The following is a 26,376-nucleotide window of genomic DNA, read 5'->3' as shown; positions in this document are numbered from 1 at the left end:
TCCCACAGATGAGTCCTGGGTCCCTACTCCGTACTCCCCCTCATTCACAATGCTATGATTATTTTAAAAATTGTTTTATTAGGGGCTCATACAACTCTTATCACAAGCCATACATACATCAATTGTGTAAAGAACAATTTGTACATTCATTGCCCTCATCATTCTCAAAACATTTGCTCTCCACCTAAGCCCCTGGGCATCAGCCCTCATTTTTGTCCCTCCCTCCCCACTCCCCCGTCCCTCAGCAGTTTTCTATTTTATCTTTTTCCATCTTAATTCTCTAGAATTATGTTGAATATTTTGTTGTGGTTTGGGTGAGAGTTTGTGGACTAATTCTAGTCCCATTCAACAATTCATATTGTATGTTACATGATGCAACATGGTGTGTTTAGAGACAGTAGTCACAATGCCTTCAATGGGCAGCAGTCTTTCCACCACCTCTGGGCCGGGCTCCTTGTTTGTCTCCATTCTTCTGCTCTGTTCCTTCTTGCCTTCTGGACTTTGCTCCTGGGCAAAGACTGCCCATTTGGCCTCCTCTGGCCGGGCGCTATGCTATGGCTCACGTTAGGTTACTGGGATGATTTGGATGAAAGGTGATTTCTCAGAGTGGTTTCAGTTCCAGGTTTGACGCGGACCTAAGGGCCCTGCACTGGGGGTTTCACCAGTCTCTGAATTTTTTCTTTTTTCGTGCAAATAGTTTAATCTGTACAATAGAAATTCTATTTTACTTTCTTTGATTTAAAACAAGTCTCTGCATCTTATACATTTTTCTCCTACTCTGTCCAAGAGCTTTTATTGTGATCTGGCACCGAGCAGTCAGTAGTCATGAACTACGTAGTTCTTCTGGTCTCAGGCTCTCGGGCCGTGGCTTGAGTGATTCATCCATTTCCTTAACCCTTTGATTTCTCAATTCTTCTTGGATCCAGATGGGAGACACCAGGAATTGTATCTTAGATGGCCAACCACAAGCCTGTCAGACCCAAGTCGCCTACACACCAAAGTAGAATGTAACACAGCCGTCTTTGTGGACTGTTATGCTAATTGATCTACAAATATCTCAAGGCTATGGTCCTATGCCACAAGCCCACTAACTTAGTTCCTCAAGGCATTTAGTTATGGCTCCAAATTTTGCATAAATGTGTCTGTATGCTTTACTGCATATTTGGATACATTTGCAGCTATACAAATATGTATGTGTCTGTCAATGTTTGTGGATGTAATTGCATATGCCTTCCTATACCTGTTCAGCAGGTGTGTGTGTGTGTGTGTATGTATGGATCCACTGAAATGATTGTTTATTAATTATTGCAGGATTGTCTATATAACATATTTACTGTTGTTATCTTTAACTCTCATTGCACAGTTTTAAAATTACAATCCAATGAGTTCTATAATACTTTGTAAGGGCTATCATAACTACCAGTACTGATAAAAGAGGGGATACCCCCCAAAATGGCATTTTCCCCCAAAGCTATGTATTTAATTTTTTTTTTACAAAACAACTTTATCACCTTCAAAGTACACTCCATTGCACTTAATACATTTGTCGAATTTGCGATTCCATTCTTGGAAATATTTTTCAAATCATTTGTTTGGAAGTTGTCAGACATTCAGAATGAGGTTTGTCATCAATTGATATTTCACCTTTTTGAAAAGAGAAAACCACTCGTACACCCGAGTTTGTCCCATAGTGCTGTCCTTGTAAGCTGTGTTCAATATCACAACAGTTTCTGCGGGAGTTTCCCAGAGCAGGAAATAAAATTTCCCAGTCGCAGGAAATAAAATTCACAACCATCACAAAAAAACAAGGTTCCAGCCAAACTGCTTTTACGAAAACATTCACTGCAACGGAGAGAACATTCCCAGGAGATGCCACTGGGTGTACTAAGTCTGAGCAAGTTGCTTGATGCTCACCTAGTGGAAAAAAGGCTCACCACGAAGTCTCCGCTCAGCCAGTGAAGTGCAGGAGATACTAGGTACCCCCGAATATCTTGCATATAAAGCTGAGAAATCTATTACCAAATAATCCAAGTAACAAATTATTTTGCAGATGACACTTCAAAAAGCTTTTTAACATTATAGCTGGAGAAAATATTTTTTGTACATATTACTGTACAAAATAGAGGCTTAATGTAGACTTAAGATTCCTATTTGGGTAGAAATTCTTGAAAGGAAGAAAATTGTTAGAAGATGAAATATTTAATTTTAAACAGCTAATAGGATGTCTATACCATATTCAGTTATGGGTTTTTATAATATATTTGAACCTTTAACAGATAACTTGAGGCAACAAAGAGAGACTGACTACTAAATTAATGGAGCAACAATCTGAGCTGGAGCGAATTAGATAAATCAAAGCTCAACAAGTCCTGTATGAGGATTTGTATTTGTGTTTACACGTAAAACTTTTTTTTTTCACGCAAACTTCTGACTACTTTGGTAGGTAGCAACGAGGGTCTTAAAAGCCTGTATGTGACTGAACTATGGAATGTTATGATATCTGTAAGAGCTCCCAATAAAATGATAAATGAAAAAAAATTAAAAGAAAAAAACCAAACACCGTAAGTCATCATTTGAGGTGCAGCTATTTGGCTGTCCTTGATCAGAGGAAACCCACCGCTGCCCCCAAAACAAAACCAGAGCCCAACCTCAGTGCCATGGAGTCACTTTTGACTCCTAGTGCCCCCAGAGCAGGGAGCGCCAGCCGCGTGGCTTTCTGAGACGGAGTCTTGGCAGGAGCAGAGACCCTCATCTTTCTCCGAGGGCGGTTTCAAGGGGATGACCTTGCGGTCAGCGGCCCTTGTATAATCTACCATGCCGCCAAGGCAGGCACCTTTCAGAGAAAGAAGAGGGGTGGACAGTGAAAGCCAAGTGGAAATAACTAGTCCAAGAAGCTAGTGGACGCCCGCAACCTTGAACCAGAAGAGCTAGCGGGTGGGTGGCTACCACACCACCTTCCTGAAAAGGGCCCACATTAGAAGGTGCTGGATGGAGGGGGAGACAACTGTGCAGAACGCACAATCATGAGAGAGGCCGGACTTCACGGGAAGACTGATTGGTGGAACCTCTAAAACTGGGCTCTTAGTCGCTCTGTGGCTCAGTTTTTAGTCAAAGGACCGTTGTGGTTAGGCAAGGCTGTAAGGCGAACAACGACACCTTCAGAGATTACGCTGTTAGGAGGGAGAATGGGAGCGGGCAACGCAGGGAGGAAGTAAATACAGTAAGCATGTTGAATAAGCATCAGTCCAAGCAGCAGTGGCATGAAACACCACACTCTCGTCTATACCTTTGTGGGTGGTCCTTTGTGCTCCTGGATACATGTCTTTGTGTGCATACAAATAAATACAATTTGAAAAATGGGATCCTCAGAGAACTTACTTCTGAAGTTAAAGCAAAAATAAAGAAATACCAGCGCCCAAAGGGTGGGGGCTGAGAAGTGGGCTAATCCTGAGAGGCGTCCCAGGTTGTCGGTGAGATGCCTGCAGCACCCAAACCTCTGTGAGTAACTGGATACAACTTCCTGGGAAAAATTCTATCATCACTCAATTCCCTTTCCCAATGAACTTTTTTGAGGCCCACTGTACTTGGGAGGGCAAATCCGGAACACGCCGTCTGCAGTAGTGGGGGTGAGAGAAGAAGGATCGAGGCCATAACCTTCAGCTTCACTGTCAACTCTTCTGATCTCCTCTGTCAGTTTCCTTTCATTCAGGGCATCAGGAGAACAATCGTGCCTACCTACCAACCTCCAGAATAAATGAATAAGAATAAAATGAAGGAGCGAATGCAATGTCCTGTTTATGGTTTCTGGCAAAAGCTAAGTGCTGGCAGTCATTTATTATCTGCCTCAGCCTGCCTAGCCTGCCTAACCAGCTACGGTCTTGGCTGGTCTGGCCACAGACTTATTCCAGCTGCTTCCATGCACCGATTCCTGGGAGAGAACGCTGAAAAGCATCGGACTCTCCTTTCTCTTCAACCGAGTCCCACCACCTCCAATGCTCTGTCATTCTGATTATGCTAAAACTTCAGGAACAAACTTTCTAAGGAGGCAGGAATCACTAAAACATAAGTAAACACAAACTCGGTGCCTGGCTGTCCTCTTCCATAGAGTTTCACTCATAATTTATGGAGCACAAGCATTTGTGAATTCTCCTAAACCTGAAGTGACAATGTTATCTTTATTTTATTTCTTAAAGTTTTCAACTATGTGGTACTTCCTGCTCCCAAAGCAGCTGAATTACGTATAAGAACTATATATAGGTAAAAGTAATAAATTCACTTCAAATATGGAAGGGCTTTGTGATTTTCCTTGTGACTCCTTCCGTATTTTTAGTATTATTTTTTAATCCCCCTGTTCCTCCGGGACCTGGGTATGAGCATCACTGTTGTCCCCATTTTATGAGTGAGAAAAACCAGACAGGGAAGAGGTTCAATAGCTTGGCAGAAGCCACAAAGCTAGGTCCACAAATACACAAATGATTTCAAATCCAGTGCTCTTGTCATGAGATCAGGGTAGTTTCCTAAATACAGTCTTGCTTATTCATAATAAACTCAAAGAAACTCACTGCCATCTAGTTAATTCCGACTCATAACGACCCTACAGGACAGGGTAGAGTTGTCCCAGTGGGTTTCCAGGATTCTCACTGTTTACGGGAGTAAAAAGTCTGTCTTTTTCCTGTGCAGCGGCTAATGGTTCCGGCCTGCCGACCTTGCGGTTCGCAGCCCAAGACAAAAATGCTTGTTACTGCTAAATTCAGATTGGAAATCTCACAATCTGAATTATTTGTTGTTTTTCTTTAAAATAATTTTATTGGGGGCTTGTACAGCTCTTAGCACAATCCATACATACATTGTGCCAAGCACATTTGTAATATGTTGCCATCATCCTTTTCAAAACATTTTCTTTCTACTTGAGACCTTGGTATCAGCTCCTCATTTCTTCCCTCCCTCTCCACCCTCATGATCCCTTGATAAATTATGATTATTTTCATATCTCACACCATCCACTGTCTCCCTTCACCCATGTTTCTGTTGTTCGTCACCAGAAGTCTTACTCCCTCTTAACCTTTTAACGAAGAAGGCTTTACAGTGATTCTGATGAGCTTCCTGAAACTAACTATCCCCAGAGGTTCAAATATGTGACTGTTCTTAAGAGACCAGCCAACGCAGCCGTCGCACTGGACGCGATTAGGAGACAGGACTCTTCCTTCTGCAGAAGTTCAAAAGGACAGAGATTACTGAGAGTCCAAACCATGATAAAGGCATGAAACAGGAACAGGAACTAGAGAAACCACTTCTTGATCGCTATCTTCAAAATTATATGCTCTGTCGTGTAAACAAAAGGAAGCATGGGTGAAACTCATCTCTTGAATGATGAGATAGTAGGCATGTTGAACTAGTGTAGCTCTGTGTTAGAAAACTGGATGCTCCTGCCCAGACATTTTAATTTACTAGCTTACACGGGCTCTCGGCAAACTCTCACACTGAACTGCCAGATCTTAAAACCAATCTACTAGATAGATGCTCACAAGGCAATTATTTAATTCACTGTCTTGTTTTCAGATCAGCAAGCCAAAAGTAACACTGAACGTAGATATTATTATGCATGTGATTCACTGTCATCGAGTAGAGTTCACTACAAAGGGTTCTGCCGTGATTAAAATCCTGCGACTATAAGGATCTGGGCCTCTTACTTTCAAGACAAACGTTTTGACCCTTGGTTCTAACTGTGGTTATTCTTTAAAGTGCTGTACAATACAGAACATCCGAGGAGTCAATAGGCAAGTGCAGGGTTACTCAGAGATAACCTCACATCGAGATGACCAATTCATCAGCATGACACATTTTGTGCTCATGATGATACTTGGCAAAACTCCACGAACTGAACAAAATCTACTGTTCCAGAAGGGAGACATCAAACTGGCGACTGCAATGTATATATTCCTCATCCAGGAGTCGAACACCTCAAAATGTCACAGAACCAAGCAAATACTTTCCAACTCAAAAGTATCTGTCGCAGAGCATCAAAATAAAGAGAAATAAGAATATTGTAAAAGGGTTCCGCAGAACTGTCCTCTCAGTACTTGATAACCATGTATAAGGGTACAGAGAACTCTACCTGAAAACAAGAATATAGATCGAGTTCATGGAAAGAAAAGTCTATGTGAAGATTGCTATTATTTTCATAGATATGATTAAGACACCAAATTACTTCCTTATTAAGCCGCCAGTCTACAATAAATATACAAATTAGAAGGAAATGTGCTATAATCCAGAAGTTCTTAACCTGATGTCTACCCTGTGCAGGAATGTAGGGGATCTGTAAGTACTAGGGGATTCTGTGTTTTGGTGTCTGAGTAAATGTCCATTTTTCTGAAAGAGGTATCCATAGTTTTAGTCAGGTTTTCAAAAGGAGTCAATATGCTAAAATAAAGCAGTTCATCACTAATTTTGTACAAATATGTAATTAGATTTTCTTTTTTTTTCCCTCCAACCAGATTTATTGAATATAATAAATTCTACATACAAAGGCATCAGGGACATGCTGCTACACATGAGCCTTTCTCACCAATATTGTGATAGGTTAGTCCAGAGCGCGCCCCCAAAGCAGCTTACTCTGAAATAAATAGCAAACTATCCCAAGTCTGAAAAGTTTGCAAGTAGCCGCCTCACACACAACTCCTAGTCTCCCATCTGGAGCAAAGAGGGTTAAAGACAGTCAGAGACGAACGCAAACTATTAGTCCAAAGGACTGTACCACACTATCCGCTCTCCTGAAACCAGAACAGGGATTACAAAAGGGTGTACACGGGAGAGAAAAATGTAGGACAAAACCCAAATTCAGGCTTGTTGATCTGATAAGGACCTGGTGGAATCCTGAGACTGGCCTTAAAACACCTTTTCCATTTGAAAACTGAGCTCACTATTGGAGAAGCTTCACCTTACAGCTAAATTAAAAAACCCAAAACAAACACTAACATCAGTTGATACTGACTCAGGGTGATCCTGTAGGACAGTGTAGAACTGCCCCCATGAGTTTCCGAAACTATAATGCTTGATAACAGTAGCTAGCCTCACTTTGCTCCCAGGGAGCAGCTGGTAGGTTTGAACTGCCGACATGGCAGTGATCAGCCCCACACTTAACCTCTACACCGCCAGGATTGCCCATAGCTGAACAATAGGCTGGCCTACAGGCCGGGGTGAACAGCAAGTAACACCAAGGGAGAACGTGCTCCTCAGCCTTCAACCCTAAGAGATCAAATGGGCAGCGTTTGCCCCAAAGCAAAAGTCCGAAGGCAGAAGGAGCAGGCAAGTTGGGGAGTGGAAATGGGGTGGGAGTGGGGAGAGATCACAACCGATGTCATGAAATGTGGTATAAATTGTCCAATGGGAAAAGAACTTGCGTTGTCGGCTTTCACCTAAACCACAAGGAAATGTTCAAAAGTGTGATGGAAAACTGCCCAGTGGGCATGCCATGGCCTAGCTGCTGGGATTTAATAGTTGTAGGAGACAGAAGTCATAACATGTCAGGGTGCAGCGGTGATCTGTCAAGAGGCCATTTTGTGCACTGCCACAGTGACGCCGTCGTGTTTCTGGATCATAATGTTCCCGTTGTCTGACTCTAGACACACCACAGGGATATCAGTGGGGTCAGAGGTTAGCTTAGCTGCTTGCTGAGCTAATACTGATATCACTCCAGCATGCTCATCCGACAGGGTCCCACGGCAGCCCAGGTTCAGTCCTTGTGAATCTGTGCACAGGATGCCAACAATGGATGGATTCTTCATTGTGTCCTCCAGGTGCTGCTCCAAGGTCGTCTCCATCCCACCCGCGGCCCGAGAGACCCGCCGCGCGCCGCTTCCTCCTCCGACTGCGCCCGTAATTGGATTTTCAATAATCAAAATAACATCCCATAAGGCTGAAACTACAACAATTATGTGAATTTCTAATATACTCAAAGATATCTTAGAAAAATTTAAAACAGCCTATTTTAATGAAAAGAAACTTCAGCCACAAAAATGGACACTGAAAGACGTCAAATATAATAAATATTTCAGAAAAACCCATGCTGTATTAAGAGACTTCAAGTCATCTAAGGAGGCAAGCATAGATTATTTCAAATATTTCCTCTCCTTAGATTAAGGAGGTAGAACGATTGCGAGGGGGCACAGGGCTGGGCTGAGTTTCATTCTGCTGTACACAGGGTCGCGATGAGTCTGAATCACTTCGATGGCACCTAACAACCACAACTACAGAATGGTTATGACAGGACTAGTTATCTGGACAGATGCCAACCTTGTTCCCTGTTCCGGAGTACATTGTGCCTCCCTCCCTCAAATATCTGTAATAAACTCTAATCCCTACACTTGCGGACGTAAGCCAATCGGGGAGGAGTATCTTGGTTATGCTAAGGAGGCGATTTCAGAGCAGAGAACATTGTGAGTTAATAACCTTGGAGGATATAAAGCCTATTGGATCTTGAGAAGGAAGCACAAATGGAGGGGTAGACAGAGAGGTAGATAGGACATGATGACTGCTGAGGATCTGAGGACCATAGCTGCAAAGTGACAAGGCCTGCCCCTAGCGCCGACAGAGAACGCTGCCAAGGGCCAGCTGCCATGAATGTGGACATCTAGCTTCCTAACCTGGAAGCTGTTTACCAGACACACCCACTTCTGGCTTTCCTGTTACTGCTGAACAAACCTTCTAAACCACTTTGTCTTTTCCCTGAAAGATGTAAGTTCTAAGATATAAAGATGAAATGGTGAAAGAATTCCAACAGTTTCCCATCAAATGTGGTAGTAATATTTTGGAGATGAGAGGATACATTTTTGATTCGGGATCACTGTGGGGGGGAGGGGGCAGCCATATCCAGGATAGTCCTGCACATGTCATGAGAACAAAGAATTTCTCCATATCTTGCACTTCTTTCATATTGTCCTACTGAACATTCATATAAATAAAAACACTTTTATAACTCAGCGAGCCTGGTAACTAAATCATGGTCCATAATCCTGAAACGTATTTTTTATACAATTTTAATCCCCAAGACTACAACTGTGGTAGAGTGAAATTTCTTAACTATGGTTCCATCCGAGTCTCTGTGACTCCTATCCAAATGATGGAGGAGAAGATAACGAGTCCTATCTTCCCACAGTCAGAGAGAGAATTGATCAGTTTTGGTGACCACCTCCTGGCTCTAAGGATGAGCTGTCTTTGAAGCACATGCAGAGCGAGAAGGCCTGAGGACCCTGTAAGAGCCTGTCCAAGGTCTCTGTCTCAAGTGGTGGAGACCACTGAGACCAGACGCAGCAGGGAATGTGGCACAGAGACCTAGAGGAGCAGCACTGAGACTATGGGGTGCCTTCTTCTCATCTGGCTGACACTATGGAACCGTGGGACAGAGTGACAGACAGGCTGGCTTCACCAAAAGGCTGAGAGGGAGGACAGGAGAGAGAAACTTGACTATTGGCTGAGGGGCATCCAATGCTGATCCTGACTTATGGGAAGCTATTGACTTCCCTAATAAACCCCCATAATTCTCATTATCTGTGTGACCACTGCAGCAAATTATCGAACTGAGCGAAGGATGAAGGGTGGCGTGAGAGCAAGTAATGCAGGCTGGAGGATGGAGGCATGGCTGTCTCTTGCTCTAGGCCACAGGGAAGCCAGGTGAAGCCGAGTATGTTCACCTCCAGTGCTGTTCACAGCAACAACTACTGGGATCCACTACACACACCTACGCCAGATTGAGTTCTCATCTATATGGAAAAGTCATGGTTTTTAAAATTACGTTAGTTTTAAAAAAATTTAATTATTAAAAAATCATTTATTGGGGGCTCGTACAACTCTTATCACAATCCATCCATCCATCCATTGTGTCAAGCACATTTGTACATTTGTTGCCTCATCATTCTCAAAACACTTGCTTTCTACTTGAGCCCTCGGTATCAGCTTACGGCACTGTGTTTTCATTCCAATTTTGAACTTGCACTTATAGTTCAAACTGACTGTTTATATTATTGGTTAATGTTGTAATCAGTTATTTACATGCAGTGCACACCTCTGAATAGTTCATGCCGCCTTATTACATAGCCATGCCAAATCATTAGCATTTGAAAAAAATTATGCAATTCAACGACACAATACTGATTTTTAAATGGAATGGACATAGGGAAACATCAGTAAAGTCGGGGGGCAGGTGGGTGTGGAGTGGTCTATAGTCATTGTGCCCAAAGACTTCAAGTCCTCTAAAACAACAGGCAAACAACAGTACATGGAAAAATCTCTGCATAATTTCCCAACATTCCTATAAATGTGAAACTCTTCTAAAATAAAAATATTAAAAATTTAGAGATTGGTGCTCGCTTCGGCAGCACGTATACTAAAATTGGAATGATACAGAGAAGATTAGCATGGCCCCTGCGCAAGGGTGACACGCAAATTCGTGAAGTGTTCCATATTTTTAAGCAAAGAAAAAAAATTTAAAGATTGATAGAGATTTCAAAGTTGGAAAATTGTCCTTCCTTTGTTAATATCATTTTTATTAGGTTATACTACTAAACAAGATGTTTTTACTTGTCAAAAATGGTTAACTATTAGCAAGGTATATGGCTCAATTAGTTTGAGACTAGCTTCCTGGACTGTGCTCTAAAATTTCGCCTTCCGAACTCGGGATCGGGTGCAATTCATGGCACACAGTCTTCATGGACACTTCTCTGCAAGGCGGCCGTTGTTCGGTGCCTCTGAGTCAGTGCCAGCTTTTCCCCGTCCACTGTTTGTGCATGTATCTGAGACAAGTGAAAATACCAAGGCGTGGGTAAGGCACACTGTAGTCCTCAAAGGAACTTCTTTGTTTGTTGTCATAAGCACTTTTAAAAGGTCTTTTTTTTTTTTCAGCAGATTTGCAATAATCACTTGATCTCTTGACGGCCGCTTCCATGGGCACTGGAACATGACATCCCTTACAATGTCAATCTTTTCTGTGTATTAGGATGCCGTGTACTGGGGCTGACCTGAGGAATTCTGACTTCTTCGCACTGAGGTGTAATCCGTCGTGGAGGCTGGAGTCTTTGCGAGTCACCACAAGCTTCAAGACCTCTTCCCTTTCAGCAAGCAAGGTTATATCATTGGTGGTGCGCCTTCCTTCAGTGCTGGTACCAAGCTCCTCTTTGGAGGCTCCATTTCCCAGCTGACGGGTTCAGCAATAATGACTAAGTACAGTGATAGGATATAACCCTGACACACATCTTCCCTGATTTCAAACCACTAAGCATCTCGCTGTTCTGGTTCAAATGACAGCCTCCAGGTCGATGTGGCTTCCACATGAGAACGATGCAGTGTTCTGGAATCCCCAGCTGTTTGTTGAGTGCTTTCCAATTGGAGGGGCTCACCTTCTGGGACCCCGCCAGACCATGTTCCACTGCTATTCCTAAGGTTTTCCAGAAGTCCACTGCCTTTTCCTTCTTGCTAGTGTGTTTGAACATGGAAGCTCCGCTGTGGCCTGTCGGCCATGGGAGAGACCCCACAGGTATCTGGGATAGCCTCTAGCGTCACACTGACAACCACAGTCGAACAAGCCGACACCCCCAGTTTCCGGGTTAGACTGCTTCTTACTCTACTTCGAGGCTAAGAAGGGCCCGGAGAGAGTCGAAGATCACTGAATTACGTGAAGCAGTAATAGAAACAGAGGGGAGAGATTATATCGCTGGTTATCTGTGACACTTGCCCCAAGTTTCTGGAAAGGAAAAGGATTGAAAGAAAAACAACAATATAGTATTTGTAACTCTTCCCCAGTTGGAGGGTTTTCCCTTTTCCATAGATCAATATTCAAAACAGCTCTTTCACCAGTGGATTAACAGTCGAGTGAAACTACTCTGTGACAAAGGACATGACTGGAAAAAGGAAATGGAGTTTTGCACACGGCCTAAGAAACTCCTGCACCGGTTCAGTTTCTGCAAACCAACCAGCCAACTAACAAAAACCCGCACTAACCGGAGAACCGTGCGGGGGTGGGTGGGGGTGGTGGTGGTGGAGGAGGAGGAGGTGGTGGTGGTGGTGGTGGAGGAGGAGGAGGAGGAGGAGGAGGAGGAGGAGGAGGAGGAGGAGGTGGAGGTGCGGAGCCCAGAGAAGCAATGAGAGAGAACAGGGCAGGCTTATCAGAGAAAAGCGATGGCTAAAGCAGACGAAGGAAAGCACGCACCTGTGCGCAAATCTGATGCATGACATGGCCAAACTCATGGAAGTACGTCCGCACTTCGCTGTGCCTCAGGAGGGAAGGGCGCCCGGCCGCCGGCTGGGAGAAGTTCACCACCAGGGCGGCCACCGACATCATCCGACTCCCGTCGGGGAGAAGGCAGCCCGGCTGCAGGCCGAAGCAGGCGGCGTGGTTGTATTTCCCCTCCCTAGGAGGCAGACACAGAGTCAGGGCAGAGGGTTCTAGAAGCAGGCCCGGCCGCAATCAGCCGCCCAGCCAGAGTGACACCAGAAGGTGCCTAATACATTTCACTCACCTTTTGGAAAATGGTCCATGTTCCGTTAAAATGGAAAAACGAATACCAAACAAAGCAAACAGAGAAATCACCCATCACCACTTGCCCTGAGTTACAGCCCAAGGTTTCTTCTGTTGAAGAATCTTACGAGTGAGCCCGCAGACCGCTTACCGCACCTCTATACGGCTGGCGAGCCGACTTACTCTGCTGCGCTCCGCTTCCCTTTGCCAAAGAGGCGATCCATTCAGTTTGCGCGAGTATGGAAGCAAATGTCAAATGTAAAGATATGGTTTTGCATCAGGTAATTTTGTTTCGTTTTTCTTTAAAACACACTTGATAAACAAAACAAAATCCAGACAATGAGGTTTTTCCTCTTATTTAAATAAGGAAAATCTCCCTTCACAATTAAACGAGCTCTTTTTACACACTAGACAGGATTGGGGAGACAATTCTTTTAGGTAGCCGCAAGAAGCATTAAATTCCACTACAGCTCTTCTACTGGGTATCAGCGGTGGCCGCTTTCCAAGCTCTGAAGTCCAGACTTCATCTTGGAGCAGGGGCATTTGTGTGTGTGTGTGTTCTCAGAAGTGAGCAGTGTATTCAGGTTTGGGCAGGTTTAAAAAAAAAACTTTTAAGTTTGTGTATTTTTTTTCTATACTGTTTTTTTCGTACTGTTTTTCTTGGTGACTCCACTCTTTTTCCTGCTGATGCTCAAAGACTCACTGCCCTCAAGTCGACTCTGCCTCCTAGCGACACTACAGGACAGGGTAGAATTGCCCCTGTGAGTTTTCAAGACTGTACTTTTTATGGAACTAGAAAGCCTTGTTTTTCTCCTGAGAAGTCGCTGGTGGTTTCAAGCTCCTGACCTTGTAGTTAGCAGTGCAAGGTGTATCCCCACCAGGACTCCTCTGCTATTCAAGTTAAAAAGACACAGATCACTTTCTAACTTCTCATTGGGATGGAGAAAGCCGGAAAAGGCATTGGCCCCACACATACAGGGCCAACAACCGCTCAAGCAGCAGCAGCAGCACGCTGGACCATCTTCAGATACCACTTTTCTTAAACCCAACAGTGAGCTAAGGTTGAGGCATCATCAACTAAACTCGAAATCAGAAACAAGTGAGTCCCACAAGAGTGGATGGAAAGAAGCAAGCGCATGACTTACCTGGAACAGACACAGCACACTACCAGTAAGAAGAGATTTAAAGAAATTGTTCAAGGACAACATTTACTAAACTTAAATTATGAATTCATTAAATTCATAGTTACATTATGAATTAATTTACTAATCATTTATAATTATTTTGGAAATGATCAGAGGTTGATGGCTGTAGAGTCCAATAAATGTAATTAATGCCAGTGAACTTGGTACTTAAAAATGATTATAATGAAAAGTTTAGAAATATGTCCTTTACCATATGTGTGTCTCTATGGCAAAATAGGCAAAGCAAAAATAAGTCATTGCAGTACAATTTTTTAAAAAGAGACAACAACTACAAATTACTAATAATTAAAAATTACTAGTGAAAACAGAGAAAGGGAGAATATAGGTTGGGGAAATTTTACATCCACTTTCAAGTTTTCTGCAAAGACTTCAATGGGTGCATGCAGAATGACTGAGGTGGCTGAGAGCCCTTGGTAAATATCAGACCTGCTGCGGATCTCAGTGGAAAGCACAGCTGCTGTGGGACAGCCATGGGCATGGTCTGGCTTCTTTTTGCTTCTCTCTCCTACAGATCAAACGCTTAAAACTGCTGGGGAAAGCAATGAATGCTGTCATCCTGACAGCACTGGTGAAGGTCCGCTATCACTGGGGAAGACAAACACAACAACAACAACATCCCCCCAAAACCCTGGACCCCAGGAGGACGAACAGGAATAGGTTCTGGGTCTAGAGCTACAGCTAAGGGTGAAGTGGATCAGGATCACAGCAAAGGGCATAGAGTGCCTGCTGAATACTGAGGCTTCAACAGGACACTGGAGGACTCCCAGCTCCTAGGCAGGTTAACAAGCATCAAGTAACACAGAACAGCAGCCTACTGCTGGCAGAGCAGTCTGAGCTTGCAAAGAGACCCATCTGAAGCACAGCACACAGGGGAGGCATAAAGGGGGGCGTGGAATAGACACTGAGGAATACTCTCAGCCAAACGAGCTTCTACCCGAAACAGATTACAGAAATTTGAAGCGTGTGGTGAACTGAGAGTAACCATGACAACAAAAGCCCTAACTCAGCTCAAGTACTACACAGAATTAAACTCCCCTAACGACATACTAGGTTAAAAAAAAAAACTGCATTCATATATTGTCATATACCTGTTGTTTGTCTTATAACAAAGGCATATATGAAGGCAGGAAAACAACACACACACTGCCAAGTAGCAAGTAAACAAGAGAGTATGATTTAGACAGACCAAAGATATTGGAGTGGTTACACGGACAGTTTAAATAGCTGTATACAATACACTTAAGGGTCTGATGCAAAAAGAAGACCCCATACAGGTTAGAGGGATAAAGAAAACAGGAAACAAGAAATAAAGATATGAAAAAGCTCAGATAAACACAAAGCACAGTAAAAGAGATGATGATTGCAGTAGACAGGGTCACAGGTGGACTTGACCAGACAAGGAAAATTTCCGTGAACATGCAGATAGGCCAATATAAATTCACTCACTCGTTCATTGCCATCAAGTCCCTTCTGACTCATGGTGACCCGTTAGGGTGGGGCACAGCGACTCCTAAGTGTTTCTGAGGCAGCAAGTCTTAAGGAGAGTGGAACATCTCATCCTTTCTCTCCAGGAGTCTGTGGCTAGAGGCCCAATTGATAACCCGCTATCCTATCAGAGCTTTTAACAGAAGTTACCCTAACTAAAATACAAAGGCTTTTTTGCTTTGTGTTACTCTGTTACAGTGTCTAGATCTATGACACAATATCAAATGATCTATCATGGGTAACTTGTATCTCAAAAAAAAACGGAAACAGGATAGAGGAACTATTTGAAGAATTGAAAGAGAATTTCCCAAAATTAATGCGATGCAAACCACATATCCAAGAATCTCACAGAACACCAGGAAAGGTAAATACAAAGCAAAAAGCTATCCAAAACACCTAAGTATACAGTAACTGCTAAAAACAAGTGGCAAGAGACATCCTGAAAGTGGTCAAAGGAAAAGAACACAGTACAGATGGACAGGCATAACAATTACAGTTGACTTCTTGCCTGAAATTATGTACATCAGAAGAAAATGGAGCGACATTTTTGAAATGTTGAAAGAAAAGCCTGTGGATCCAGATTTTCATAAAAAGTAGAAATATCTTCCAAAGAACAAAGACTTTCTCTGAAAGGCAAAACTTGGAAAATATATTAGCACAAGAACATTTAAAGGAAAATCTTAAGGGAGAAGGATTTATGCAAAGGAATAGAGTGCTGAGAATATAATAAGGAAAGGTAAATAAAAATTCTCTCTTATTTTTGATGGATCAAAATAATTTATGTATTTAAAACAGCAATATAAAAATTATTGTATATTTACAGCATATGGAAAAGAAGAATGAAGGACAAAAATAGCCAACGAATTATGAGATGGAGAAATTGGAAATAATGCTGTCTTAAGTTCCTTAAGCTACATGTGAAGCAATGTAACACTTGCAGGCATGCTCTGCTAAATAGAAGATGTATAGTTCAATCCTGCGGAGCCATAAAAGCTTAAAAAGAGGTATAAATCTGTCAATAATAGCGATAGAGTCAAATCTTTTTTTTTAAAGAGTCAAATCTTGAAAGCAAACAAACCTCAATACTATGACACTGTGTGCTTCTTAGCAAGACTGAGGGGAATAACAATGGATTTCAGAGTACTGGTAGGCAAATTACAGACAAAGTAATACATTTGGGGGTGGGGGGGGGTAGGCCACATTTAAATGAATGCAGTCCACAGACTAGATGTTGCTGTTAATGCTACTAGTAACCCGTTACTGTGGAGTCAATTCTGACTCCTGGCAGCCCCTTGCATGTTAGAGGAGAACTGTGCTCTAGAGGGATCCTTTTGACCATCTTCCTAATGTATCTTTGGGGTGGACTCACACTGCCAACCTTTTGATTTGTAGCTGAGGGCTTGTACCTTGTTTGCACTGACATGATGGCACTAGCCAACTAATTAAGCAGTCGCTATGTGCCGGGGACTCTTCTAAATGCTCTGCAAGGACTTCTCCAACTTAACCCTTACAACAAGTAGAGGAAGGAGGTATCCTTACTGCTCCCATGTGTAGGACCTGTGGTGTAGATGAAGACGCCAAGGCACATAAAAATTAAGCAACTTCTCTAGTATGTGATGAAGTCAGACATCCTGGCTTCAGGCCCTTCATTTTCCAAGCCCTGTACTAAGAATTACGATACAGAAAAGCCTTAAACCGGAAGTGGTTGATCCTTCCACGTGCCTTTCAACAACAATGTGATGCTCAGTACCTTGGATAGAGGTCCAAGTAGAACTGTCCCAGCACTTCCCCTGTAGCTTTATCCTTCACAGTGTAAAGAGTGACGCTTTTATTCCAAACATGGGCATCTGTCACTTGCTCAAAGGAAAGTCCTAACAACTCCTGGTAGAGGTGCAGCAAGCCTTCTGTGACCACGTCAATTGGGAAGTATTCCTTGAGAATTTCTTGGTCTAGTGAGTACTTGAGTTCCTCGGTCCGAGTCATGTAGTAATGGAGATCCCACGCATTGATCTTCCCATCATATTCAAAGCCTCTCTCTTCACACTCCTTTTTCTTCAGATTCAAAATAAATTCTCGTTCTGCCTCACCCAAAGGTTTCAATTTCTGGCTTAAATCATCTGTGAGGGGAGTGGAAACAGTATTTAATCACTGTGCAGCCGCCTTTGCAATACCCAAGGTAGACATAGAGGAAGACATAGAGGTAGACATACATACAGGTAGACATACAGGTAGGAGGAAGGAAAGAGGAAAAATATGGGGAAGAGAGGAGGGAAGGGCAAAGGGAGGGAGGCTCTATTACACAGCATTGCTTTTGTCTTAGGGTGGTTTCTTTCTATCTTTTCTTTCAGCAATATCAAAAGCAGGCCCTGGCTGCCTCCCATCAACAACAAAGCAGAAATTTCTCTCAGGGATCTGTGACTCAAGAGCGTTGTGATTCAGGGAAATTCACCTCATCTGAGTATTCCTCACTGAAGCCAGGCTTCTTCAGAGAGTGGGGGAAGTGGGGTGGGGCTATCGAAGGAGATGTGGCCTGCAGTCAGTATTGTGTAAAAATTGCTCAACCCATTTGACAGTCATGGGTTTAATTTATCACTCCCCTATTTCTCACAAGTTATATTTGGACACCGCAGTTCCACTTTTCAGATGGAGAAATCTTTGTTACTACAGCTTACAAAGCGCTGTGGTGAATTCTGTGACTGTTTCCCTATAGTCAGATACATGAGTGGGTTCTTTCAATATGTGTTCTTCAGGCCCTGTTACGTAGGTCAAATAAAAATGTGCTTGGCTCGGTGGGGACACGGCTGTCTCGGAGGCAACCTCATGGTGTGAGACAGAGGCAGCTGTCTCTGAGAATGGTGGACGCTCAGGAAAGGAACACAGAAATGCAGTTCTGGCTGGGCCGCTGAGAGCACAGGGGAGTATGATGGCACAACACTAGGAATACAATAAAGGTGTATCAGTAGGGGTGACACCACTCTGAAGGAACGCTTTCAGGATGCAGTTACAGTGAAGGAAAGATATTCGTCTCTCCAAACTTCTGCACATCCCATCTCCTGTTTTGTGTCAACGCATCACATTTCCAATGCCCTCCCAATGCAAAATTCACGGAAAGAGCTTCACCTTCTTCTTTAGTTATCCCACCTTCAATATCAATATAGCCAATTTATGGAATTATGGAATAAATATAGCTTATTTATGGAATCCCTGCTATATGTCAAAGTTCATATATATATTAATGGCATATATATTATACAGATTGATGGATTAATGTAAGGCCATTGAAGATAGTGAATTTGGGGCTAAAGGCTAATTGTCACACATTATCTAATATCACTAACATAATTAAGATAATAAGTGGATGTCCAGTTTAAATGAGTATCAAAGCAATCCATTACATAGTTTGACTAGTTGTCAGAGGTGTGTACCGTTTGAGAGGCATTGGTGAGGAAAATAAATAAAATATCATCTTTGGCAACTTTGGTAAGAGCTGATTAAATGAAAATCAGTATCTTTCCCACGACTAAGCTATTAAACTATCTACCTGCAGAGGAAGGAAAGGCACAGAATTGTGACTCTCAGGATGAGAAGGGCAGTTGGCAAGGTGATAGGTGATCAGTGACCATATGTCAGGAACTTTAAGAACCACGGGCTTTAAAAAAAACTAAAGCCAAAATAATTTTTTAAACATTTTCTTAGGGGCCAAAATAATTTTAAGTGACTATGAATATGGTGTTTCGATGATAGTTTTAGTGTATATCAATTTGTATTACTTTCATAGAACAAGAAATCCTCTCTGGAGTAGAAAACAATTATGTTTTGTTTATAATGTTCTCTTTTCATTTCTACCCAGTTGCCAGCTAATTTCATATATATGCACTGGTAGCCACGCAGTGAACACAACCAGTGGCTAATACTCTTTATTAAATAAACACTAAGCCTTTTACTACCCAGTAGCATGAAAACACTAAATGAGAAACATTACAGGATTAAGCCAGGCTGCACTGTCATGTAAGTGTTACACTGCTAACCACAAAGCTGGCTGTTCAAACCCACCAACTGCTCTTCAGGAGAAAGATGAGGCTGTCTGTATCTCTAACCATTGACAGTCCTGGAAACCAGTGAGCAATGCTGAGTCGGAATGGACTCAATGGCAGTGGATTTTTTTTTATATAACCCGACTTTCCTTTATTTGTTTTAAAAATCATTATATTGGGGGCTCATACAACTCTTTTTTTTTTTTTCATACAACTCTTATCACAATCCATCCATCTATCCATTGTGTCAAGCACATTTGTACATTTGTTGCCATCATCATTCTCAAAACATTTGCTTTCTACTTGAACTCTTGTTATCAGCTCATTTTCCCCTCCCTCCCCGCCCCCTTCCCTCATGAAAGCTTGATAATTTATAAATTATTATTTTGTGTCATGTCTTACACTGTCCAAAGTCTCCCTTCACCCACTTTTCTGTTTTCTGTCCCCCAGGGAGGGGGTTAGATGTAGATCCTTGTAATCGGTTCCCCTTTTCCACCCCACCCTCCCAGTATCAACACTCTCACTACTGGTCCTGAAGGGATCATCCACCCTGGATTCCCTATGTTTCCAGTTCCTATCTGTACCATTGTACGTCCTCTGGTCTAGCTGGATTTGAAAGGTAGAATTGGGATCATGATAGTGGGGTAGGGGAGGATGCATTTAAGAACTAGAGGAAAGTTATCTGTTTCATCATTGCTACACTGCACCCTGACTGGCTTGTTTCCTCCCCGTGACTCTTCTGTTAAGAGATGTCCAGTTGCCTAGAGGTGGGCTTTGGTCCCCACTCTGCACTCCCCCTCATTCACGATGATACGTTTTTTTGTTCTTTGATAATGACTGGATTTATAAGAGCAATATAAACAATGAACTCTTCCTAGACCCAAGAACAGTCTCTAGTCTACATACTCAAACCTCACTGCCATGGAGTCAATGTTGACTCCTGGTGGCCCTATAGGACAGGCTAGAACTGGCGCTGTGGTTCTATCAGATTGTATATCTCTACGGGAATAGAAAGCCTCATTTATCTCTTTTGGAGGAGTCGGTGGTTTCAAACTGCTGACCTTGTGGTTAGCACCTCAGTATACATACAAGGTAATCAATACACTTCTTAGGAATGAAACAATAAGATGTTTATACAATCCTATTCTAAAGGTGTGCAAGATTCTAAGTTCCTCTGTCCAACTGCTGTGGTATAGTACTACAACCTTAGAAGAAACGAAATGAAAACATGTGATTTAAAAAAAAAAAAAAGAGGAAAGAAAACCTCACCTAGGAAGGCTGTCACACGGCTTGTGCTCTTTGCTGTGTTCATTTCAAGTACAAAGTCCGCATGAGTGTTGTAGCCAAGGAGCGTGGCGACTTTGGCCCGCAGTGGAAGTAGATGCTGAAGAATTATGGCGTTTTCCTAGGAAATAACAATAATCAATTGATGAAGGACAAAAAAGAAGGGTACTGTGTGAAATTTGAAATTGGTAAAAAATCGTAGGAATCTCCATTGAGAACATTGAAAAGCAAGTCATCTGCCACCCAGTTGAGCCCAATTCAAAGTCACCCTATAGCACAGAGCAGAACTGCCCTGGGGGTTTCTGAGATAGTCAATCTATTTATTTTTATTTTTTTAATTTTTTAAAATAATTTTATTAGGGGCTCATACAACTCATCACAATCCAAACATACATCAGTTGTGTAAAGCACATCTATACATTCATTGCCCTCATCATTCTCAAAACATTTGCTGTCCACTTAAGCCCCTGGCATCAGCTCCTCATTTTTCCCCTCCCTCTCTGCTCCCTCATGAACCCTTGATAATTAATAAATGATTGTTTTGTCATATCTTGCCCTGTCTGACGTCTCCTTTCACCCACTTTTCTGTTATCCATCCCCCAGGGAGAAGGTCATATGTAGATCTTTGTAATAGTTTCCCCCTTTCCAACCCATCCTCCCTCTACCCTTTAGGAAAGAAGAAAGCCCCATCTTTCTCCTGCCGAGCAGCTGCTGGTTTTGAAATGTGCACCTTGAGGATCACAGTCAAACGAGTTACCAATACGCCACTGAGGCTCCCAATTTATCTCTAGAGAAAAATTTTGTTCCCATCTTAGAGCTTTCTCCCAACTCCCTGCAGATATAGCACCTCATTAACTGCAATTTCATCTCAAAGACAGAATTCAAAATAGGACAACCATTGTGAGGACTAAGAATACTCACACTGCATTTTAACTATTTGATTTTCTTTCTATTTGATTTTGCTGTTCCTGCTGAGAGCACACACAGGAAAACAAAGTAAACCAACAGTTCTTACAGGTACCAGTGATGTTGAGGACACGGAGTCGGGGCACGTTCTCCCCCTCCTTTTCTGAGTCCATTCTCCCTCATTAACACAGACTCATGGCACCCAAGGTGCCGATCTAATTCATCCCCTAGAGCAGTGGTTCTCAACCTTCCAATGCCACGACCTTTAACACAGTTTCACGCTGTGGTGACTCCCAACCATAAAGTTATTTTTGTTGCTAATTCATCACTGTAATTTTGCTACTTTTATGAATCAGGCGACCCCTGTGAAAGGGTCATTGGACTTGAAAAGGAGTCATGACCCACAGGTTGAGAACCACTGCCATAGAGATAGCACAATGCTCAATCAGAGCAGACTTTTAATTTTCAAACTAGTTAAGCTAAACTCCTGTTACGCTTTAAGATGACCTCAGAAAATCTTTTGGGCTCAAGTTTAAAGATTCTCGGGGCCATAGCTTCAGCGGTTCATCCAGCCTCTATGGCTCTAGAAGGGGTGAGATTCTCTTCGGTATTTCCCCTTCTTTGATCAGGATTCATCATGGAATTTTTATCAAAAGGCTCAGTCATGGTTGATGGGAACCACTGGGTCATTCTTGGTCTCCTCACGACAGAGGAAGTAGTTGTTCTGGACAAAATGGGTCACGCATTCCACGGCTGCCCTGCGGCTCCTGCCACTCCTTGTCCTTGGATGCTGTAGTCACTCATTGCTTCTCTACGTGGGTGACACTGCCTCCTGGGGGTGGGGGCAGTGCTGGAAAGATCCAGGGGGTGGGGTGCAAAAGCAGATCCCTACACTTTATTCTAGATTTTGGACTACAGAGCACAAGTTTTTAATTGCTGGAGGGGTGGGGGTGGGGGTGGGGCGCACTGAATTTTTTTTTCAAACTTTTCTTCTGAAAAGGGGCAGTAGGCCAAATCAAGTTCAAGAACCTATGCTCTAGGTGACCCCACACCATTTGTGGTATGTTGGATGCCTGCTTGCAAGCTTTTAAGATCCTAGAAACAATACATACATTATTAGGCCATTTAATTAATTATTAGGATCTTCCAAGAAGTCATGACCCTAAACCTCCATATACGGGGAAAAATATCCCATACATAACCAGACTTAGCAGCTACACTGTTTTCTTTTTTCCCCCCTAGTTCATTGATATAAACATATCTATTACACCATTTGTGCCAATTCAGCTTTTTATAGGTGTGCAACTTACTGACAGCCATTGCAATAACCACTGTTAGGGCCATCTCTCAGTAAGGCGATGTGAAAGGAGAGGATGCATGCCATTTCTGGGTCTGTTGCTTTGCAGGTGCTTGCTCTCTATTCTCTCCTTTACCCCGCTGCTCAGCGGGTCAGGAAATGGTGACAAGTAGCATGACCTTGGAAGCAGCACTGGTCCTGGACTGATGGCTGCCAAGTCGGTTCCAGCTCATAGCAACCCTATGCACAACACAATGAAACACTGGCCAGTCCCAAGCCATCCTTATCTTTGAGCCTACCGCTGCAGCCACTGTGTCAATCTAGCTTGTGGAGGGCCTTCCTCGTCTTCATGGTCCTTCTACATTACCAATCATGAGGTCCTTCTCCAGGGACTGGTCTCTCCTGACAGCATGTCCAAAGTAACTGAGATGATGTCTCATTGTGCTTCCTCTAAGGAGCATTCTCGCTGTAATTTGTCCAAGACAATCTGTCCTTTTGGCGGTTTGTGATACCTCTAATATTCTTCTCTAGCACCATATTTAAAATACACCAGTTCTTCTTCTGTCTTCCTTATTTAATATCCAAATTTCATTGCTCATGCGAGATGATTGAAAACAGCATGGCTGGGGACAGGTGCACGTTCATCATCAACGTAACACCCAGAGGTCCTGTGCTGCAGATGTACCCGGTGCAACACGTCTTGGCTCTCATGACTGCTGCTTTTATGAACATTGCCCGTGGATCCAAGCAAGACAAAATCCTTGACAACGTCATGACAGTATCATTGGTCCAGCTGTGAGGATTCTGTAAAGAACACTGAGCTGTAATTCAGATGGCAGGCTGCAATCCTTGATCTTCATCAGCAAGTATTTCAAATTTCCCTCACTTTCAACAAGTAAGGCTATGGCATTTGCATATGGCAGGATTTTAATAAGTCTTCCTCTGATCTTGATGCTGAATTCTTCTTCAAATTATCCAGTTTCATCGGTTATTTGCCTAGCACACAGATTGAACAAGTATAACCTTGGCTTGGAATAGGGAACATAAAAGCAAACAGCGCTAGAATAACCCATTCTATTTTGGTTAGAATAGCAAAGCCTGTGCTCACGCCAAGGGAAATCACCGCCGCCGACCAGAGGACTAAAAATGTTGCAGGTTGGACGACTGAGAGGCAAAGAACAACACCGAGTGCAGACACAAATAGGAACATCAGTCTATGCCTAGATGTCTCCCATGTCGACAATGTAAACCTTTATCTCCAAATCTTCCACAACAACAGAAGATAACATCTGCAGTACCTCTTTGCACCTTGTATTAAAAGCCATTTCCAGCTTCCTTCTGGTTTCAGAGACACAACATTTCTTCATGACAGGAAAATAGTGGGGATATTTTAAGGTAATTTTATACTTGTCATCATCTGTCTTTTCCAAACTATCAATGAAATCCTCAGGAAGAGCACCTGTAAAACACAATGTGGAAAATACATCACCGTTTCCACTCATTACTGGTTTATTTAGAATTGGCAGGAGATTTGGAATTTTGTGGATAATTGTGATTCAAGTAACAGTGACACCCCTTATACTAATAACTTTTAGATGTTATTGAAATGGAAGGTGGCAGTTAGAGGCCAGGTGGATTAAGAGAGGGTATTTCAAAGTCAGTCAAAATATTCCAAGGACAGAGTAGAAGGAGACTTGCTTAATTTACAGTGGAGGGCACGATGTAAGGCGGCAGATGAAATCTAAAGGCGCTGAAGGTCGTTATACACCAGCAGAAGGTACCAGAGAAGAAGGGAAATTGCCTCTGACTGTCCTTAGTAAAAGCACATGATTTTATTGTCTACAATCTAGGATTGATTTGGTTGTCTTTTTGGTAGAAGACATTATAGAGGTTAGGTACTGAATACTTTCCAAACGCTTTATGTTTGGTATCTGGAAATTGAAGAAACTGCAAAGTGACATCATTTCTCTAAGTGACTTCATTAAATCTACAAAAATGACAAAATGTTACCCAGTTCCGCCTTGGAAAATATCAGGGAAGTGTCATCCTCATTGAGGTTTTTGTTGAAGTCAATACATAGCTCACTCATTCTTTTCTTCATTTCTTTGATTTCCTGAAACAAAGATAAAAATACAGGGCATTCAATGGTAAAATGAAACCAGTTTTTATTGCAACCCATCAAGTAATTTCATTTGGATATGAAGATTGGCTTCTGTGCCCAACCCTTTGGAAGTATTTTTTCTGTCTCTTTCTCTTTTTTGTTAATCGCATCTTTTATTTATTTATTTTAATCTTAAAAAAAACCCCAAAAACTTTTATTGGGGGCTCTTACAACTCTATCACAATCCATACATTCAGCCAGTGTGTCAAGCACATTTGCACATATGCCGCCATCATCATTTTCAAAGCATTCTCTTCCCACTTGAGCCCGATATCAGCTCCCCATTTCTTCCCCTCCCTCCCTTGCCCACCCAACCTCACAAACCCTTGATAAGTTATAGATTATTATTTTCATATCTTACGTAATCCTCTGTAGCCCTTAGCCCACTTTTCTGTTATTTGTCCCCCTGGGAGGGGGTTATATGTTGATCATTGTGATCCATTCCCCCTTTCCTCCCCCAACCCACCCCTAATCCTCCTGGTATCTCTACTCTCCTTGTTGGCCCAGAGGGGTTTATCTATCCTGAATTCCTGTGTTGTGGGCTCTTCTCTGTAGCAGTGTGCATGTTCTGGTCTAATCTGATTTGTAAGGTAGACTTGAGGTCATGATAGTAGGGGGAAGGAAGCATTACAGAACTAGAGGAAAGTTGTGTGTTTCATCTGTGCTATCCTGCACCCCGACTGGCTCATCTCTTCCTTGTGATCCTTCTGGGAGAGGATGCCCAATTGGAAGTATTTTCTTTCTTTTTTTTTTTTTCCCTAATCATTTTTTTCTCTTTTCTTCTTTTACATTTTATTAGGGACTCAAACAACTCTTACCATAATCCATACATATACATACATCAATTGTATAAAGCACATCCATACATTCCCTGCCCCAATCATTCTCAAGGCATTTGCTCTCCACTCAAGCCCCCTGCATCAGGTCCTCTTCCCCCCCCCCCTCCCTCCGCAGGAAGTATTTTCTTAAAGATGTGCTTGATAAAACAGCTCCCAAGTCTTCGAGATTATGTGCATGTGTATTCGTAGAAAGCAATCATAGAAAGGCAAGTGGGATATTATTTTAAATTTTGAAAAAAGAACCAATGAATCTAGGATGTGTAATAAAAAGAGCGCTTGTCATAGAATAGGTATTCAATACTTGCTGGGTGATCAAATGAATGAAGCAGCTGAATATAAATTCTCACTCATTCATTCACTGGCTCTTTGGTTTCTAAGGTTGTATAACATTTTGCAAGATCAGAAAGTCTTATCTTTTTCCCTCTGTATTACAAATGAACATACTTTAAATTCAAAATTAGGAATCATAACTTGGTGTTGAAGTAAAGGAAGACACAAGCAAACCAGTAATTAATTCTGTGGTTGCTTAGAAGAGGAAGTAGGAATTCAGTTTTACCAAGTTTTTGAAAACCAAGCACGATAATGAAGTGAAACCTCTCATTCTCACAATATGGCTCTGACTACAAGCTTCAGCAACACCTACAAAAGTGAGCAGTT

The 26,376-nt window shown here is 42.5% G+C and overlaps 1 protein-coding gene, 1 non-coding gene and 1 pseudogene across 2 annotated transcripts in view; 1 reads left to right on the top strand and 2 right to left on the bottom strand.

The window, feature by feature from the left end:
- The window catches only part of NLN (neurolysin), a 134,487-nt gene that overhangs the window by 27,793 nt on the left and 80,318 nt on the right, over positions 1-26,376 (bottom strand). Inside the window, exons 5-9 of the mRNA XM_075541098.1 lie at positions 24,730-24,832; positions 24,018-24,178; positions 20,502-20,637; positions 16,949-17,315; positions 12,200-12,401 (exon numbers count right to left, since the gene is read on the bottom strand). Coding sequence (XP_075397213.1) covers positions 12,200-12,401; positions 16,949-17,315; positions 20,502-20,637; positions 24,018-24,178; positions 24,730-24,832 — 969 coding nt within the window. The remainder of the gene's footprint in view (positions 1-12,199; positions 12,402-16,948; positions 17,316-20,501; positions 20,638-24,017; positions 24,179-24,729; positions 24,833-26,376) is intronic.
- LOC142440818 (ragulator complex protein LAMTOR5 pseudogene) lies at positions 7,270-7,894 on the bottom strand (annotated as a pseudogene).
- LOC142441921 (U6 spliceosomal RNA) lies at positions 10,358-10,464 on the top strand. Its single transcript, XR_012783199.1, has one exon. It is a non-coding gene; the product is annotated as a U6 spliceosomal RNA (small nuclear RNA).

This window comes from Tenrec ecaudatus, chromosome 2 (genome assembly GCF_050624435.1).
Source record: "Tenrec ecaudatus isolate mTenEca1 chromosome 2, mTenEca1.hap1, whole genome shotgun sequence".
NCBI classification, from domain to species: Eukaryota; Metazoa; Chordata; class Mammalia; order Afrosoricida; family Tenrecidae; genus Tenrec; species Tenrec ecaudatus.
Note: the sequence above shows the minus strand (reverse complement) of the source record. Positions and strands in the feature narration are given on the sequence as shown.